The 15440-nt window shown below is 41.6% G+C and overlaps 1 protein-coding gene across 16 annotated transcripts in view; it reads left to right on the forward strand.

Annotated features, from left to right (window-relative positions):
- Positions 1-15440, forward strand: part of GREB1L (GREB1 like retinoic acid receptor coactivator) — a 140169-nt gene that overhangs the window by 118701 nt on the left and 6028 nt on the right. For 11 of the 16 annotated variants that reach the window (XM_071737279.1, XM_071737282.1, XM_071737286.1 and 8 more), the window contains 11 exons: positions 1358-1473; positions 1899-2143; positions 3154-3716; positions 4179-4281; positions 7857-8012; positions 8202-8341; positions 9989-10150; positions 10525-10732; positions 11426-11591; positions 12505-12732; positions 14432-14573. In XM_071737279.1, the coding sequence (XP_071593380.1) occupies positions 1358-1473; positions 1899-2143; positions 3154-3716; positions 4179-4281; positions 7857-8012; positions 8202-8341; positions 9989-10150; positions 10525-10732; positions 11426-11591; positions 12505-12732; positions 14432-14573 (2229 nt within the window). The remainder of the gene's footprint in view (positions 1-1357; positions 1474-1898; positions 2144-3153; positions 3717-4178; positions 4282-7856; positions 8013-8201; positions 8342-9988; positions 10151-10524; positions 10733-11425; positions 11592-12504; positions 12733-14431; positions 14574-15440) is intronic. The other 5 variants (XM_071737283.1, XM_071737288.1, XM_071737276.1 and 2 more) reach the window with 1 other exon arrangement.

The raw sequence follows: 15440 nt of genomic DNA on the forward strand, positions 1-15440 counted from the left end.
CTGCTTCAGAGAGGAGCCTCGGTGCAGCTGGGCCCAGTCCTCCTCCTCCTCCAATTAATCTCTTTTAACAACTCATTCAGTGAGAATAAGTTCAGGAATTCTCTGCACGGTGCTCAGGAGTAAGATTTTTACCCAACAGGTTTGTATAAAAACACAACTTTACTTAAAAGTCAGTAAGATGATAAAGCAGATTGCAACTAGCAGAAATATAAATGATGGTGCTTTCAAAGCAATGGATTGCAAATAGCAGAATTTGGCAAAATGGTAATTTTAAAGCAATGGATTAAAATTTAGCAAAATTTAAGGAAATTGTCAAAACAACAGGCTACAACTAACAAATCTTAACAAAGCAAGGGGTAGTAAAACTTAACGAAGTTAGAAACCATGTTACCCATATGTGCCAAAATCAGGTTAGAAACAGAGATACACAGAAAGGGAGAGACAGAGAGAGAGAGAGGACAGATATCACCACCCTTGGATGCAGCAATGATCTTGGTAGGAAGCTGTGGTCCTTGGATGGGGGGTGTGCATCCAACATTTTGAGTGTGCCTCTCTTATGCTACCTGGCCCCACCTTCTGGGGAGGTGGGGGGGGCGTTGGTGTGTCTTGCAAAGCCAGGTGTTCACTTGGGCCCCTCCAGATGGGCTGATGACACACCAATAACCTTTATTTCTTCTCATGTGCCCTCTCCAGTGGCTTTACCTGGGGCACACACAAGATGTCACTCTGCTTCTGCAGGGTTCAGCTTGCCTGTCTCTGTCCCTTATGGAATAAGGACAGGGTCCTGCCTGTCAGGGTGGCATCAGACAGAGCTCCCCTTGCAAGGACAATGTTTAGCTTATCGGGATGGCCACTAAAGGAGGGGCTGCTCTTGTGAGAATAGGGCCCTGTTTATCAGGGTTCTTACCCAAATGAGGGTCTCTCCTTGAAAGAAGAGAGTCCAGATGGCTAGTGAATGCAGCCTCAACCCGAGTGCAATGGCCATTTTGTCAGGGTGGCTGTTTCGAGACAATATTCTTTTCAGGATTCTGCAATTACTTTCAAATAACTTTTACTCATGCATCATCTTGAAACTGAAGGCATCAACTGCCTTTTTCTTGGGCAGACTGCGCTAATACCTCACTGGGTCTGTGTTTCCAGCTCTGAATATCATATGCTCTTCATCCTTTCTTTGTGTCTTTAATGCTTGGCTAACACTTTGCTACCAGAAAAATGCATGCCTGTCCATAAGGTCTCCTGCTTGCTGGCTGTGAATGAGCTCTGTATAGAAAGGAAAAACAGGATCTAAAAGAAAAAAAAACAGCTGAAGGTCCAGAAGGTGTCATTGAACCATGACTGGAAGTTTCTCTGTTCACAGGCTTGGAGGGGAAATGAGCAGGATGACTGGATCCCTCGCACCTATCAGGATTTGGAAGGTCTACCTTGCATTGTTATTCTAACTGGCAAGGATCCTCTAGGAGAAACTTTCCCCAGGTGCTGTTAATACCCTTGCAATATTGTTGTTCTCTAAAATGTTTAGACAAGTTGAGGAGTGGACAAGTGGTTTGATACCATCTGGGGTTTTTTGTTTGGTTGGTTTGGTTTGGGTTTTTTTGTGGTTTGTTTTTTTTTTTTGGCGGGGGGGAGGTGTGTGTCTCACAAAAAAAGTGCATTTTAGGGTTTATTAGGGTTTAAAATTCTGAAAGTGTGGTTTGTGAAAGTAAAGCTTCTGAAAGTGTGATTCAGTGAATGTCTTCACAAAGTACTAGGGAGCATAACTTACATGCCGAATATTCAAAACTAATTTTATATTTACTGGCTACCAAAATCGTTCATGAACATTTAATAAGCAATTAAACATAGGGAGTATTCTATCAAGTCAGAGAAAACAAAGCTTTTATTTGGGTTGGGTTTTCTAGGTCGTTGAAATACTGCGACCTTCGACTAATTGACTCGAGCTACTTAACTCGGACTGCATTAGAGCAAGAAGTGGGCCTGGCATGCTGCTACGTCTCCAAGGAGGCCATTCGAGGGCCTATTGTAGCTCTTGACCTCAGTGAGAAGGAGCAGGAGAAGGCTAATGGCAGTGAGAATGACTCTGATGAGCTGTTGATAGACTTGGACAGACCCCAGAGTAACAGCAGCGCTGTCACGGGAACCTCAGGTCAGTAGTTGTGCTTTTGCTCTGAAAAATAAGTCTTTGTTCCTATGTCACTGGAGTTTTAATACAAACATTGAGATGTTTAGTAAAATGTGGGCTGCTTAGCTGTATCCTGCTGCAAGCTAGGCAATGAAATGTTAGTAGCAGATTCTTTCCACGGCGAGCAATTTCCCTGAGTACAGCTAAAAGGGGATGGTGTTGCAGTGAGAGGATAGTATGCTAAAAGTCTGAAAAGATCTGAAAAATCACAGTTGAAATTACCAGCATAAAATTTTAGGAAGAAAAATGCTCTGTAACTGCAAATGACCAGTATAAAATTTAGGAAGAAAAATGCTCTGTAACTGCAGGGATAGCTGTGGTTGAGGATAGGTATTATCTTCCTTGCCAAGACCAACAGAATGGCTTGGTATTGCCCTTCCTCTTCAGGCATCAATGGAGCATCATCTCCCATCAGGCCATCCCTTCCTGGTATTCCTCAAGCACCTTTTGGTCCTACCCTTTGTTTCCTTCTCAGTTTCATGTATTAAGATAGCTGAACTGGGCCTTTGCCATACACCACATCTTAACATACACCAACTAAATATGATTGGTATGGAGGAGGGAACATAGCCCAGCTCACATTAAAGTTGCAGTGAAATGAAGGCTCTGTTTCCCAGAGAAAGGGAGATCAAATCTCTGTGTACAGTAGTGTGGTGTGTTGCACTTGAATTTCAGAAGGTGGTACCATCAAATTCCAAATCCCAGATGGGGCATTTTAGTCAACGTATAGAGATGGGGATAGGTACACTTGTGTTTGGATTCTGAACCCTAGCAGAGGGGCTGTTGCTCCTCCAGCAAGAGAGATAGATAGATTCCAATGATTTCTTTTTAAATGGTGAAGCACTGACCTAAGCCACACCAGAACTCATTTAACTCAAGTATTTATATGACAGGATTGTCCCGTAGATCAAATGAGTCCACAATTTCCTTCTGCCAGCCTGTATCTGTTCATTGCCTGCCCTTTGTTTCCCCAGGTTCCCTTGCTGACAATGGTGTCAGCTCCTCCAGTGCTGCAGACAAGTCTCAGAAGCAAGCCCCATCACTTAACTTCCAGACTGTGGCACACAGCTCTGTAGATGAGGGGACTTACCCCAGTTTCACAGCCGGAGAGACCCTGAAACAAGAATGTGACTCCCTGGGTAACCAGATGGCGAGCAGCACCACTTCAAAGCTGTCATCTCTGTCTTCAGTCTCCCAGACATTTCGGTGGCCTCCCCATTCAGCCAAGGACAGCAGGGCCCTCCGTGCTGCCCTGCCACGCATCGTCATCCTGTCGAAAGCGGCCTACTGCCTCCTGAGCTCCCAGAAGAGCGGGAATTTGCCTTCCTCCTCTTCCCTCCTGCCTCACGCTGACGTGTCCTGGGTGAGCTCCCTGAGACCTCTGCTTCACAAGGACATGAGCAGCGAGGAGCAGTCTCTGTACTACAGGCAGTGGACCACAGCCCGACAGCATCACGCCGACTTCAGTAATCAGGGGGAGGCGTCGGGATCGAGGAGTTTTCACCCCAGGAGGCTGCTTTTGACAGGACCACCACAAGTAAGAGAATAGTTCCTTCTTCTTGCCTTACTAGCAAGAGGGCTGGAGATCGCACTGTGAAGGCTCCTTGCGAAGCTGCACACTGTGATGTGTTTCAGGGTCAAAAATCAATAAAATTATAAGGTTAAGTCCATGCTGGAAGTGGCAAAGAGAGGAGGGGTGATGTTGTATGTCATGTTTTAGCTTAAATGAAATACATGTGGATGGCACTGTATAGCCATGAGTGTATCAGCAGAGAAGCATCATCACTGCCAATCTCCCTGCATACAAAAGTGATAGAGGCTGTGGGCCAGGCTTTGCTCACAGATCAATTTTTTAACACTATTTAGCATAATAGCAAATATTACATCTTATTTTCAGGCAGAGCTCGAATGAGGTAAGCCAAAGGCATTTATTGGAAACGTATCCTTCCTTTGCATTAGTCTGAACTGAGATTTGGACTTTTTTCCATCTGTGGCTCAGGTGGGGAAGACTGGCTCATACTTGCAGTTCCTGAGGATTCTTTTCCGCATGCTGATCCGGTTGCTGGAAGTAGATGTGTACGATGAAGAAGAGATTAATGCCAGTAAGTATTCACTATTCATTCCTAATATGCATTATAAGGGGCCTCTGTTACATGTTATTCAGCAGTGACAAATTTTTAGGCTCACAAAAAGACTATAAATTACACCTATTTTTTGTCCTGTCCATTAGTGTATAGTTAGACTTACTGTATGTGGCTGCATGTATTTAAATTCATATGAATAAAAATGTAAATTTATGTTTGGCTTAACTGAGAACTACAAAATGCATTTTGGATTTGTGTATTTGAATAGCACTAAAATGAAAGTTAATATGAAACTGTAAATGGGCAGCATCTGCCCATGTTATCTCTCTGTGCTAGTTTTCAAGCACTGGCAACACCTCATTTCTGGCTGAAACATCACTATTGTTCATGTATAGTTGTAAATTAGGTACTAATTTTTAGCAAGCCTGTCTGCAGTTCACAGATCTTATGCAGAGGAAAAAGGGGAGGGAGAGCCTCTTTGGATCTGTGGTCATTTGTCAGATCTCACAGATCCATTAACTGCTGTGGCAGGACTTGACCTTGAGATGCAAAAACCCATTTAAAAATTAGTCCTATTCAGGTTGTTCTTCAGATAACTCTGTGGTTTCATAATGAAGGTAACTCCGTGGTGCATACATCTTATGGCCATTAGACTGCCATCCAGAAAATGTGGTTGTCAAACCTTTGAAAAGGCAATTTTGTATTTCTGCTCAGAAAGTATTATTAAATTCGGGGGTCGAAGTGTTTTTTTTTTTGTTTTATTTGGAGCTTTGGAAACTGTTATGGTCTCATTATTTTAACCAAAGTACCACAGAAACTTAGGATGAGATATCAAAATGTAAGACAAGCTCTGTGTCATGCCATGGAGCCTGTTGTGATCACAGCAACACATCACACCCCTGCCAGGAATGCATGGAACTCCATCAGAAGAGCAGTTTGGGTTTGTTTGGGTTTTTTGGTTGTGGCTTTTTTGCACTCACTACTTCTCTTGGAATGCTTTTTCAGGTGCCTGGTGTTCTGATGACTGAAAATATTATTTCTTTCACCAACCCAAATATGTTCCTGTTCCAGCTGTAAACATTCTGTTTGGAACCAAAGAAAATATTAATTCAAATAAAATACTTTTTTTCTTCTTTGATGTTTGCTTCTGTGGTGTAGCCAGGTAGCAGTCTTCCCCCTCTCCCAGTGTTCATCCAGGTATCCTGAATCTCCTTACAGTATCCTCATAAATTACAGCCTCTTTGTTCTCCTTATCAGTTTAATAGCTCTTGCCTGCACATCTATTTTCAGTTTGTCCTCCTGGAACATGGGTGACCAGAACTGAATGTGGTATCCTGCAGGATGTACAACACCTCATGTGTTCCCCTGCCCCCAAGGAAAGCCCCATGGTTGTTGAACCCTATGGCTGCACTGCTCTTTCCCATTCTCCCCTTCCATTGGCACTGATTCTTGCACTGATACCTTGCACCGACTGAACTTGTGGGTTCCTCTGCAGTTCATTCAGTTCCAGCTGACAAGCTACTGCAGAAAACTGTACATATGACTCATGGGTTTTTTGTTTTAAATGTCATGCAGTTTCTGTTTTCACAGTTTTTGAGATCACTGAATACTTTGTGGACAATTTTCGATTCCTTCTCCATATTCACAGTGACCCATAACATAGATTGTTAGTGCCACTAACAATCTTAAGCCAATTTTTTTTTTTTTTTTTTTTTGAGTTGGTGAGATTAATGATAGTATTAAACAGTATGCCTCTCTACTGATCTTTTAACTTCACTGGTAATCTCCATCTGTCTTAATGCTTATGATGTTACATGCTGCCATCTTCTGTTTAATCAACTCGTTAAATTTAACAAGACCATTTACTGTCTCCATTTTCTTCAGCTGGATTAACAATTTGTCATACAGTATCTTATCAAATACTTTACTGAAGTCCAGAAGGATAAAATATGTTGGATTTCCTTTGTATAAGTTGAAATATATGTCATAGCTGTATATTTAAGTATCACAGGATTTCTTTGGTGAGACAATGTTGTACTTTATTACATTTTTCATTTACTTCAACATCTTTAATTATTTCCTTCACTCTCTCCACATTTTGAATATTACCAAGGTCAATGTAATGAACCCAGGTCTCTGTCTCTCCTCTTAAATGGTGATAATATATGTGCTTTCCTTTCACTGAAATCAGGCAAGAGCCTGTTTTCACATACTTGTTCTTTCAGAAAACTGGCATGGAGATAATTCATTCCTTCTGTTTTGTGTGTGTATCAAGTTTTTAGAGCTTTATTTCCATCTTGGCTTATAGTAAATATTTTGGATCCCTGAAAATATAATTGTCAGAGTTAAGAGAAAATTAAAACAAAAATTAATTTGTATAGTTGAGGTGATACATGAAAGAAAATTGTTACTTTTTAAATGCACTTTTCTGAGGTCTACCTCAGCTTGACATTTGGCAAAGCTTATTTTATCTCACACTTGTTGACATTTAAGACAAAACTTATTCACTGATGAGCTTTTTCCATTCCTCATGAACTTTGCTAGTTCTTAGTATCCTTTTTGATGCAGTCCCTCTGAAGCCCCTTCCTCTTGGTGTTTTTACTTTACTTGGTGTGCTAATTAGTGGTTGTTTGGCAACTGTGATTCTAAGAAGTCCAAGTCTTCTTCATAGGCAAGGCCCTGTTGCTTTCAGAGCTGACTTTCTCAGGATTTTTTGTATGGACAAACTAATATGCCACACCTGACCAGAAATGTATATTAATTTGAACATGGCATAGTGCCAGTGAGGCCTCTAAACTGCTGCTGCCTCACATCATATTGGATCAGTCAGGGTAGGGTGAATGTGTGCTTGCCAGTGGACCCAAACTTCATTTACATTTGATTTGCTTCAGTAAAATAAATAACCTTAGTCACACACCTACTTTGTGTGTTCTTCCACCTAATTTTAAACTTACTTGACTCATGTTCAGGTTGCAGTCCACAACTGTTTTCTTGTACTCCCATTACTTGTGCTTGGTTTTCTACTTTGGACTTACCTCTGTTGGGTCGAAGCAAAGATCTTTGTTAGTTGATCTTTGCTGGCCACATCCCATTCTCTTCTAACAAAAATGTGTCTTTTACTGCCTTTATGATGTGCCACCAGCAACTAGTTCATAAATTTATACGGCCTTTTTTTCTTCTTGCTTCTATCTTCTTGCCTTTGGATACATTTACTTCTCATTTACCCAGTGCTCCTCATTCCACCACAGAGAGGCTTGAGACTACACCTCTATCTGCTGAACAGATAAGACCACTCCTTGGCACATTTCAGGCTTAAATCAGAATGAATGACACTTCAGCAGCTTCATGAAGAGCAGAGCCAAAAGATACCTACAAGGCTCCTTCACCAATTCCAAGGAATAGCCAGTTCCTTGAAATGGCTTTGTGTGGATTATAATTTCAATTTTGTTAATATTTATGATGTCCAAAGATATTTGTGTGTGTTTGTGTGTGTGCATCTGTGTGAGTTCCTGTGCAGTTGTAAATCAGCAAATATTATGTAAATAGCATTCATTGGGTACCTGATACTGCTTACCTGAAGTGTGTTGTTGCAGATCATACAGAAAACACTGAAATAACTCAGTCTAGCAATGACCACTGGCCAGATATTGAGATCTTCAGCAAAATGGCTTTTGACTTGAATGTACATGACCCCAAGTACAGAACTATAAGTCCTGTATACACGGAACAACTGTCAAGAGTGAAACAAGGTAAGGGGAGTTATTTAGAAGTACCTCCCTACAAAAATCAAGTCTTATTGGTTTGGTTGAACACAGGAGTTCACAAGAGCCTTTAATCTCAAAAATGAAATGAAACAAAGTGTGTTATTTACAACTATTACTGTTGTCCCACTCTTTGTTTTTTAACGTTCATAAAATTTCTGTTTTCTTTGTGCACAGAAACAAGCAAAGAAGCAAAATCAGCAGAACCTAAGAAAAGGGAGACTGTGTCTATGATGTTGACTAAATATGCAGCTTACAATACGTTCCATCACTGTGAGCAGTGCCACCAGTATATGGACATTAACCCTGCTGCACAGGTTGGTGTTGAGGCCCAAGGGTAAACTGCATCCTTGATTTTATTGTGCTCTCTCCAGGTCTGGTCTCAGGACTCGTGCTTTCGCTTTCCCTGAGATGGAGTTGTTTAATTCTCCCATTCTCAGGGGAGTCACTGAGCTACAGACCCTGAAGCACCCTGTGTCTGCCTTGTTCTGCACAAGCAGTTCTCTCTAGCTGCCTCTGACAAAGAATGAATACTGTGATGTCTCAAGCCAAAGCAGTATTCAGCCTGCCCAGAGGGTTTGCAGTGTCTCATAGGAGAGGAGATGTAAAATCTGGAGCTGCTTGTCTTGCCTAAGTGCCAGCCATCCACAGATGTGATGGGAGACTGGAAGGCCTATTTCTTCTTCTCTTTGTATATAACTGTGCATGCTCTTCTGCAGTAGCTCCTGAGTCACCGGGCTAAAATGATCAGTTTTAACTGTTTTGTTAAAAAAACCTTTGATCTCTCAAACAAACACTTGCAGGAGACTGCCTGGGAAGGTTACTTCTGGTCCATAGATCAGATGTTATTTCTTAACTACCACCAGTATTTTACTTAGAGGTTTCTTATACCAAATTGTTCCTCTCTAGCTTTCTAATCTTTTCCAACACCTTGCTACTAGCTTAACACAGTGTCAACACCCTGACCTTGCAATGTACAGTGTCAGTTATCTTGGAGCAAAATCAGCAGCCCTGATTTAAACCTCATGCTTCATTGAGTACATTGACACAAGCAAATCCTTCCATAAGACATCTGTTTTTCCCTCCACTCATCTTTGTTCATGAGGTCAAACATAAGTATCTACTTGTATGTGCAGGTGTGAGCTGTGTATATAGAATTATGATAATTGAACTCAGAGAAATTACACATCCAAAGAGGAGACATTAGACAGCATTATGAAGGGAGAGAGATTCTTCAGTGCCTTAACAGGACTTTGATAAAGCCCCTTCCATTTGTCATCTTTACTTTGGCTAATTATTTCAGCTCTTCAGTAAGCATTCTAGAAAAGTGACTTCTAAGAGTAAATGACTTGACCTTTCAGCATGAAATCTTATCAGATACGTAGGGTGAAGTGCTGTGCAAGTTTAAGCTCACCCATATTCTTCACAGACTTGGTGGTGGTGTGCTCTGCCTTGGTTACCTGCCAGCTTGGAAGAGGATTGCCACAGGAAAAATGCCATAGGAATGCAGCTGCTGCTGTGTCTGACTGGCAGTATGTTCTGCCATGGCACACCCCTGCTGCACTGCTCTTGGAATCTCTTGGGGCAATTTATTTGGACAGTTTGTTTCCTAGTTTGTGTGTCTGTATATGTATATGTATGTCAGACAGACAGACAGACATATGTTTTACTTCTCCTTGTAAATCTGAACAAATAATTTCGAGCTGAAATGGACATCGGAAGTATCCAATTTGGCCCAAAATCATTACTGCTACAGAAAACTGATTGTTTTAATAGCAAGACCACTGACATGCTTAAGTAATGTTGGTTATGGTAGAGGAAAATACAATAAAGTTAACTTTGGTTAATGAAAGAGAATACTTTGGATGTTCTTCTTTGGCTTCCACTGTTGTGACCGTAAGAGCAGGTTGCTGCATACTCTTGGTGTTACCCGCTTGCCAATCTGTCTTCTGCTTTTTTTACAGCTATCTGACTCCACTCTGCATGCATTCACATTTTCATCCTCAATGCTAGGAGAAGAGGTTCAGCTACACTTTATAATCCCCAAGTCCAAAGAGAACCATTTTGTCTTCAGCAAGCAGGGAAAGCATCTAGAAAGCATGCGTCTCCCACTCGTTTCTGACAAGGTGCGTGGTCTGCTCATACCCATCTGCTGGCTACATATGCTGAATGCAGTCAGCTTGACAAATATTTGCAAATTAATGCAAATGGCTATTTTTTATTTCGCTTTTCTCTGGTTTTTTGTTTTTTTTTTTTAAGTCCTTTGCATAATTCTTATCTGACTATTCTTAGAACTGGAGCTTTTGAGGACCATCATCCTTTATTGCATTCCTTGTTTCCAGTTCATTAGTGTTGCAATGATCTGTAAATCCCATAGATTGTAAATCCCATAAATCCCAATGATCCCATAGAATTAATGAATTAATAAATAAAAAGATAAATATCCATATCAGGAACACCTGCGTTTTGCCTAATGTTACCAAAATGTCTTCTGTTCCAGCAGAATTTGAATGCAGTCAAGAGCCCTATCTTCACTCCATCAAGTGGACGTCATGAACATGGCCTCTTGAACCTCTACCATGCCATGGAAGGCATCAGCCACCTTCACCTCCTGGTAGTAAAGGAGTATGAAATGCCACTCTACCGTAAATACTGGCCCAACCACATCATGCTTGTCCTGCCAGGCATGTTCAACAATGCTGGCGTTGGTAAGATACAACATCAATGCATTCCTGGGAAGACATCAAAATGCATGTTGGACAATGTGCATCATGTTGAAGGGAATGTTCAGCAGCTCCTCAAGTTCATGCTTTGAAAATAGCAGCAATATCTGTGCAAAATACAATGTTGTATAAGAGCAGCTGCTAGGAACATGGAATATATGTTTGTATTGATCGCTGCCTTCTCAGTTTAAAATCTGGTGCTTATAGGCTGTATTCACTCATGTTACTCAGACCCTGCTGTGTGAATATTCATTCTAGACATCTTACACATTTTTTCAAATTGCAACTTTTTTCATTAGCTGAAGCTAAATACTCACTGCAGCTGAACACTGGGGGCTTGAACTTCGGACTTCAGGTTCATGGATGCTGATGTTTTTTCCTGCAAGATGTTTCACGTAGTTTCAGTTTTAGCATCTTGGCTTGAGTTACTTTATTAATGTCTACAAAATCATGTTTTACAGTCTCCTAAAAGCTCCAGTCCTCTTGGTATCTATCTGCCTTCTGGATTTACTCACATAGAAAAAGGGATGTACTGATTTCTTTTTAAAGTAAGATGTTATGAGCACTAAGCTTACAAAGATTAATGACTGCAGATGTTCGTGTAGCCTTTCCCTGGGAAGAGAGATTGATGAAGTCTAATAAAGATCTCTGTGTGTTTTCTTTATGGTATTTTATCAGGTGCTGCCAGGTTTCTTATTAAGGAACTCTCCTACCACAACCTAGAACTGGAACGAAACCGCTTGGAGGAACTGGGAGTCAAGCGCCAGTGCGTGTGGCCCTTCATCGTGGTCATGGATGACTCCTGTGTCTTGTGGAACATGCACAGCATCCATGAGCAGTCGAGGTAAGTAACCACCCAGTGCCAGCTCCCTGCACTGATCCAGCACAGGCAGCAGCAGACCTGCAACTTAGGCTCACTTGGGTGAGCTCACTTTGGCTCACTTGGACAGCTGGAGCTGTGTTTTAGGGTACTAAAAATCTTCCTAAGCAAAGGCAGCTTTCAGCAGTGACTTTGATGTAATAACACCAGGATGCCTGTCCACAGAGTCTCAGGGAGAGATCATTATTCACTCAATCATTATTCAAGTAGCCCAGGAACTGTTAAATTGGGCATTAGATGTATTGTCTAAAATGCAAACAAGTCAGCTCTTTTATTTGGAGCAGTAGGAAGGATATAGATTTGTTTTGTTGACCACCAACATACAATCTCTTGCTGTTTAACACTTCCATTTGGATCTTTCTTGGCATCTGTGTCCCACAGTCAGTACCGTCAACAAACCCCTACTTGTGCTTGTTCTTTGCCTAAAGCCCCTCTTGCTTTTAGTGGCTATTTGAAGGATTTCTCCCCTGATTTGTGTTGATTCAATTTATGTTTCTCAATGGAAACAGTTTATTTTGGGAGCATAAGCTTTTTAGAAGGCAATAAGCTCTTGCTCTTCTCAGCACTTATGCTGTCCAATATGGAGAAAATAGCCTTCCAGAAATGGTGCATAAGGCAATTACTTTTTTCCTTTTTAAATAGCTGTACAAGACCTTATTCTGCTGAAAGGCCCTTCATAACCCCATCATAATACTAAACTGGTGGGAAGATTAGTTGGGTGTTGTTTAAAAAGTCTGGCTTATTGTATGTATTTTTACAGCATCTAGAATAAACACTCAGTTCTTAATGGAATTTCTTGGTCCTGTGTATACACATACATGTATAGATAAGCAGATAAAACCCATGTTTGTATGCTGTGTGTGATCCCATTTTACAGCCAGTCCCTGGAGCCTGGGGGTTCCAGCAAGAATGTGTCTCTGAAAAGTGTCCTCCAGCACATGGAAGCCACCCCCAAAATTGTTCATTATGCTATACTGGGTGTTCAGAAGTGGAACAGCAAGCTGAATGCCAGGAAAGCAAAGGCTCCATTCTCCAGGTGCCACGTGAGAGATTTTATACTGCTCAACATAGACCTGACCCAGAATGTGCAATATGATCTAAACAGGTAGGCTGTATATATATATATATCTATATATATATGTGTGTGTGTGTGTATTAAAATATTGTACTGTCTTGGTAAGAATCTTATCACTGTATTTCTAAATGCTGTTGAGATAAATAGAAAGATCCTGCCAAAGGAGCACACAATCGCACAAGTAAAGCACCAAGTGATACACGGTTCATCTGGATGAGTAAGGCATCAAAATAAACTTACCATAAGCCAAAAAAAAACAGACCTGGGGGAGACAATGGCAAAGGAGGGCTACAGAGGGCTGAAAAGGTGGAAGGGTGTTTGTGTGCGTGGGGGGGGAAAAAACTTCAGAAGAAAATAGGAACTGGGAGACCAAAGAGGAGAAAGAAGCCAAGTCACAGGAAGAGTGTGTGGCTTCCAAAGTGACTCCTGTAAGACACTGGGCAAGCCAGTTGCACAACCAGGGACAAGAGTATAGGTAATGGCTGAGCCACTGCTATGTCATGCCAAGAGAAGGGATTCCTTATTTTTCCTTCAGTCCTTTCTCTTGCCACTTGGGTTTGCAGTAAAAATAGATGAATTAACACTGTTTTCTTTGGTTTTGTTTTTTTTTTTCCCCCTCCTCACTTGCCTATATCTTAAAGCATTTGCAGTAAAGCACTGTTATTACTTACCTCTAGTTTTCTTTATTTCATTATTATATGTTATTACTTACCTCTAGTAGCTGAGCCACTGCTATGTCATGCCAGGAGAAGGGATTCCTTATTTTTCCTTCAGTCCTTTCTCTTGCCACTTGGGTTTGCAGTAAAAATAGATGAATTAACACTGTTTTCTTTGGTTTTGTTTTTTTTTCCCCTCCTCACTTACCTATATCTTAAAGCATTTGCAATAAAGCACTGTTATCCTGGAGCCTTACCTCTAGTTTTCATCACAGACTGAAGCAATAACCAACTCCCTCTCTTCCCTGGCCAAGAGATTTTAGAATAAACCCTGTCTCTGCTAGCTACAGACAGGCCCTGGCACATCTCACCCTTGTCTCCTGCTGCTGTTCTCAAGGATCCCATGTATTTGAGTGAGGAATTGTAGCCTGTCAGTGCAAGCTGGGGTCTGCTGTGGCTTCCAGAGCTCTTGATTTCAAATTCTCTGGCTTGTTGAATCTTGAGATGGGAATCAGTCCATAGAAGTGAGCAACTGCATCCTAAGTACTCTAGGATAAACTTGTCAGATGCTTTTTCTCCCCTAGCCACACATTTGTCAAAGTCACGTTTATCCCCTGATTCCAGTTCTTAAAACAAATATGTCATATAGAACTGGCTTGTTCTGAAATGGAGACTGGTCACTGCAGGGCTTTGCTCAGTTCTGAAATAAATATGTAAAAAGAATTAAAAAGAAGAAAAAGAAGGAAAGGGTGGTGAAGAGACAATTGATGCCAGTACACGTCGAGGATGAGAGCTAACCAGACTTGTTATGGGGATGAAACATGCAAACCTACTGAAAAATTAAGACATGTTTGGTCTTAAGATGCCTAGAAGCTGCTTTCCTACAGCAGGAACACCTTAAAGGGATGGTGCCTTTAGAACTGTGTAGGGAATTTGTATGGGCCCTGTGTCAGATGGTCTCCAGAACAACACTGCTGATCCTGCTGTAGCTCATTTCAGCAGTGGGTGTGTGAATGCTTGCTCACACCCAGCAGTCACACGGCTGGTTTGGTGACCTTGTGCTTCACGTCCAGGTATTTCTGTGAAGATGTGGATTTTAATCTGCGGACAAACAGCAGTGGTTTGCTCATCTGCCGCTTCAACAACTTCAGTGTCATGAAGAAGCATATTCAGGTTGGAGGGCAAAAGGACTTTGTTGTTAAGCCAAAGATTATGGTGAGTGTGGCTGTATGCTCTGCCGTATGTAAAGGGTAAAATCTGGACCTGTTTCCACTAGAAATAATGAGTTCTCTAGTCCTTTAGATTTTTTTAGCTGTTCTTTTACATTTGTGGCCTTCTCAGTGGTAGGGCTGCCACATCAGCAACAGAAAACCATAAATATTTTGCTAATTGTAAATTATTAATAACAGTAATCCTCCTAACCTATTGGAAAATGGATTAGAGTGAGTTTGGTCTAGCTATTCAGTGGTTATGTCTGATAAAGGAAGAATTTGCAGACATACACTCTGATCAGAAGCAGGCAAGTTGTACCAGACTGGGTTTTCATGGAATCATAGAATGGTTTGGATTGGAAGGGACCCTAAAGATCATCCAGTCCCAACCCCCATGTATGGACAGGGACACGTCTCACTAAACCAGATTGCTCAAGGCCCCATCCAGTCTGGCTTTCAGCACTTAAAGGGAGGAGGGCAGCCTGTCCCAGCATCTCATCACCTTCAAATTAAAGAATTTTTTCCGAATGTTGAACCTAAATCTCCCCTCTTCAAGTTTGAAACTATTCCCCCTTGTTCTCTGGCTGACTTACACACCTGTGGAAAAATTCCTACTCCAGCTTTCTTGAAGGCCCCCTTCAGATATTGGAAAGTCACCTCAGAGCCTCCTTTTCTCCAGGCTGAGCAACCCCAGTTTTCTCATCCTGTCTTCACAGGGGAGGTGCTCCAGCCCTCTGATCATTTTAGTGGCTCTCCTCTGGACACGCTCCAGGAGCTCGGTGTCCTCCTTATGCTGTGGATCCCAGAACAGGGCACAGTCAGCACAGCCATTAGTTTCCAGTGTTTGCTGGTTTGTGATGACTTTCAGTCT

Source organism: Heliangelus exortis, chromosome 2, assembly GCF_036169615.1.
Source record: "Heliangelus exortis chromosome 2, bHelExo1.hap1, whole genome shotgun sequence".
Taxonomy (NCBI): domain Eukaryota; kingdom Metazoa; phylum Chordata; class Aves; order Apodiformes; family Trochilidae; genus Heliangelus; species Heliangelus exortis.